This window comes from Durotheca rogersii (genome assembly GCF_024521655.1).
Source record: "Durotheca rogersii strain YMJ 92031201 chromosome Unknown GGS23scaffold_5, whole genome shotgun sequence".
Taxonomy (NCBI): Eukaryota; Fungi; Ascomycota; class Sordariomycetes; order Xylariales; family Xylariaceae; genus Durotheca; species Durotheca rogersii.
In genome coordinates this window covers 1,389,997-1,392,819 of record NW_026251236.1, presented here as the reverse complement: position 1 = coordinate 1,392,819, position 2,823 = coordinate 1,389,997, and the positions used below count along the sequence as shown (strand labels likewise).

Here is a 2,823-nt window from a genome sequence, read left to right as displayed (position 1 = left end):
TATCGAAACGCCTTCCTAAATAATTAATCGTATAGCAAACGCTAGGAGATCCTCTTAAACGGGTTTCATAGCAAAAGAAGCTTATTTAATCGAGATTTAATTAATATTTATTCCTATTAATTAGGTAGTAGTTTATAGCTATATATTTATATTTACCGCTACTTTTAACCTATAATATCTCCCGTAATATGCGTTTAATTAAAACCGGGAAAACGTATAATTAAAGATAAAGCTCCATACGAACTATATTTATAATATTTCCTAAATAGCTTTAAAATTAATAAGTAACGGTATAATTAAAATAGGTTAGTTTTCGTATTTTTTAGTAGGAGATAGGTAGCCCGCTAGGGGGGTAGCCCGTTATCATATGACATATGGTAGTGGGCATATACCTGGTTGAGACGTTACGCTGCTTTTGGAGGCAACCAAAATTGAAAATATAACACGTGAACAGCGACATGAGCCGAAGACAAGGAAATGGGATATCTAGATTTGGGTTCAGACAATAGGCCTGCAGTCCTTGACAGCGAGGAGGATTCGGCACAAGAATACCCCAACACGATCACACGTCAGAGTAACCGACTAGTAATTGATAACATCAAAAATGAGGAGACCGAGACGGTGTCTGAACGGAAAGGTAGACAAGGTTGTATAGCGAACGACAAAAGTTGGATTGGATTGGCAAAATATGCTAATGACAATTAGGCACTCTCCTTAACATTACATCTCCACATATCTCATTCCCCCATGGTATGCGTCGGTTATGCGAGTCGTGTTGGAGCGAGTTGAGGAGTTTACAAGATACCGCCGAGAGCAACGCAAGGAAGGCCAACGTTGACCAGACCTTGTCCCTAGAGCACATGGTAAGCACGGTCTGGGTTCGATTCAAACCCCGACTGAGGATACTTACTTGATCCATGCCAGAGTGCTGGCAGCAAGCCGGAGTCTGCTTGCACTGGTTGTCAAGGAGGTCGGTAAGACCAATGACTACGAGGGGTTAATGTCACGGGCTGGCGGAGAGTAGAGGAGAGAGGGGCGGCGGGGGATGACTTACGGGCAGCAACGTTCAACTTGGAGCAGCCGTCGAAGAGGCCGAGCTCGCCGCCCTCGAGGGCACCGCCGAGCAGGCCGGCGAGGAGGCCACTGGCCGCGTTGATGGCGTCACCTGACTGGTCGACCTTGTCGCAGCAGCTGAGGTCGAGCTCAGAGCCGCAGGTATCGCCGGCCTGGCCGACGGTGACATCGCCGGGAGCCTCGGGGAACTCAGCGGGGACGAAGGCACCGTGGGGGCTGATGCTACCGGCACGGCTGCTGGGACCGCCGGGGGTGATACCACCAGTAGTGCCGATGGGGCCGCCGAACTGTTGGGGGGCGGCGAGGGCGCCGATAGCGAAGGTGAGAGCGGCAGCGATCGAGACACGCATTTTGACGAGTTGAGAGTGGTCGGGGATTATCTATTAAGAGGGGATAGCCACGGGTTGCTGGAGGATGATGAGATTATGAAGGAGTGTGTGCTGTAAGAGAGTGCTGGAGTAAACGAGCGTTGGGGTTTCGGATCGAGAAGATGCTGACGATGGGACGGGTTTGAACTCTGGGGAGGGGCCGCTGAGCAGACTTATATAATGAGAGCTCTCCTTCGCCCTGCCTACATTGCCTCTTCGACCCTTCCGGTAGGTATATCGCGATGATCGCGATGCGCGCATCAATAGTCCGCCTAGCTCACGCCCATAGAGGAATGGACCCCTATGATGATCGGCACCTCTTAGACGCTCGAGAGAATGTCTTGTCTCATTCACCCAAGCGCTACTGGGCGCCACGGAACAGGATAGCTCACTTCTCTCCTTACTCTGGGCTGCTCTTATGCGGCAGTTGACGCTCTGGGTTCAATAGATTTCGAAATGTCTCCATCGTGACATCTGTTGGCAGTAGTAAAGACTGGAGTAATGTCTACTGGAGCCGTTAGGAGGCGAGCGGCGGCCGCCGCCGCTGCCGCAACTACTGAGCCTCGTGATTAATTATCAAGGTCTTGCTGTGATGTATCTACCAGCTGGTGATATCGATTCTTACTCCGAATCTCAACAATGCGCAGAGTCGAGTGTTGAAGAAGGAATGAGTCTGTCCCGAGTCTTCGGTCCCCCTACGGGGAACATATCTGACTGCGACGCCCCTAGGATCTCGCGACAGATCAATGCCCCAGAGACATGGAGGCCGCGCGTCTTATCTAATAGGCCCCCTTCGCAGCCTGGCGATCTCGGGGGACCAAAAACAACCGGATTTTTTGAGTAATCTTCAGGTCCTCCCTTAGGTCAACCGTTATCCCCAGTCTTCCCACTCTACAGGGAGGACAATTCTCATTACACTCCTTCCTCCCTAAACCTACTAAGTATCGAGGTGTTGGAACGAGATTACGCCTTGATGCCCATCCCTTTCCCTTTGTCTAAGCTGCTACCCGCTAGAAGATCGACCTCATCTCGACCAGCCCCATTCTCCTCTCATCCCAGGGGTTGGCGAATCAGAAGAAGTCCCGAAGCCCATGCAAGACTGCACATGCGCGTGGCCACCTAGATGTTGTCCATGTTGTGACCACAGCTGCGTCCCGAATCCATACACGCGTCGCATATCACGGGCGAATTGCAGAATCTATCTATAGATCTGTGACATCTAGCGATCTATCGAGAGATTCTCTCAGCTTCTATCGGAACACAACATAGATAACTTTACAAATGGTTATACGACAACCCATGCCCCCCCATAAGCGGTAACCGTTCAATCAGCTTCGGAGTCAGTCGTTGTAAGTTAGAGATATAGACCGGGGGGAATAAG

General features: G+C 50.6%; 1 protein-coding gene across 1 annotated transcript; it reads right to left on the bottom strand.

The window, feature by feature from the left end:
- Positions 1 to 237: 237 nt before the first annotated feature.
- Positions 238 to 2,157, bottom strand: GGS23DRAFT_558719 (uncharacterized protein). Its single transcript, XM_051515767.1, has 3 exons — positions 1,055 to 2,157; positions 911 to 987; positions 238 to 851 (listed from the first exon to the last, which is right to left on the bottom strand). The coding sequence occupies exons 1-3, from the start codon at positions 1,422 to 1,424 to the stop codon at positions 795 to 797; spliced, it is 504 nt and encodes a 167-aa protein (XP_051374032.1). The 5' UTR covers positions 1,425 to 2,157; the 3' UTR covers positions 238 to 794.
- Positions 2,158 to 2,823: the final 666 nt, after the last annotated feature.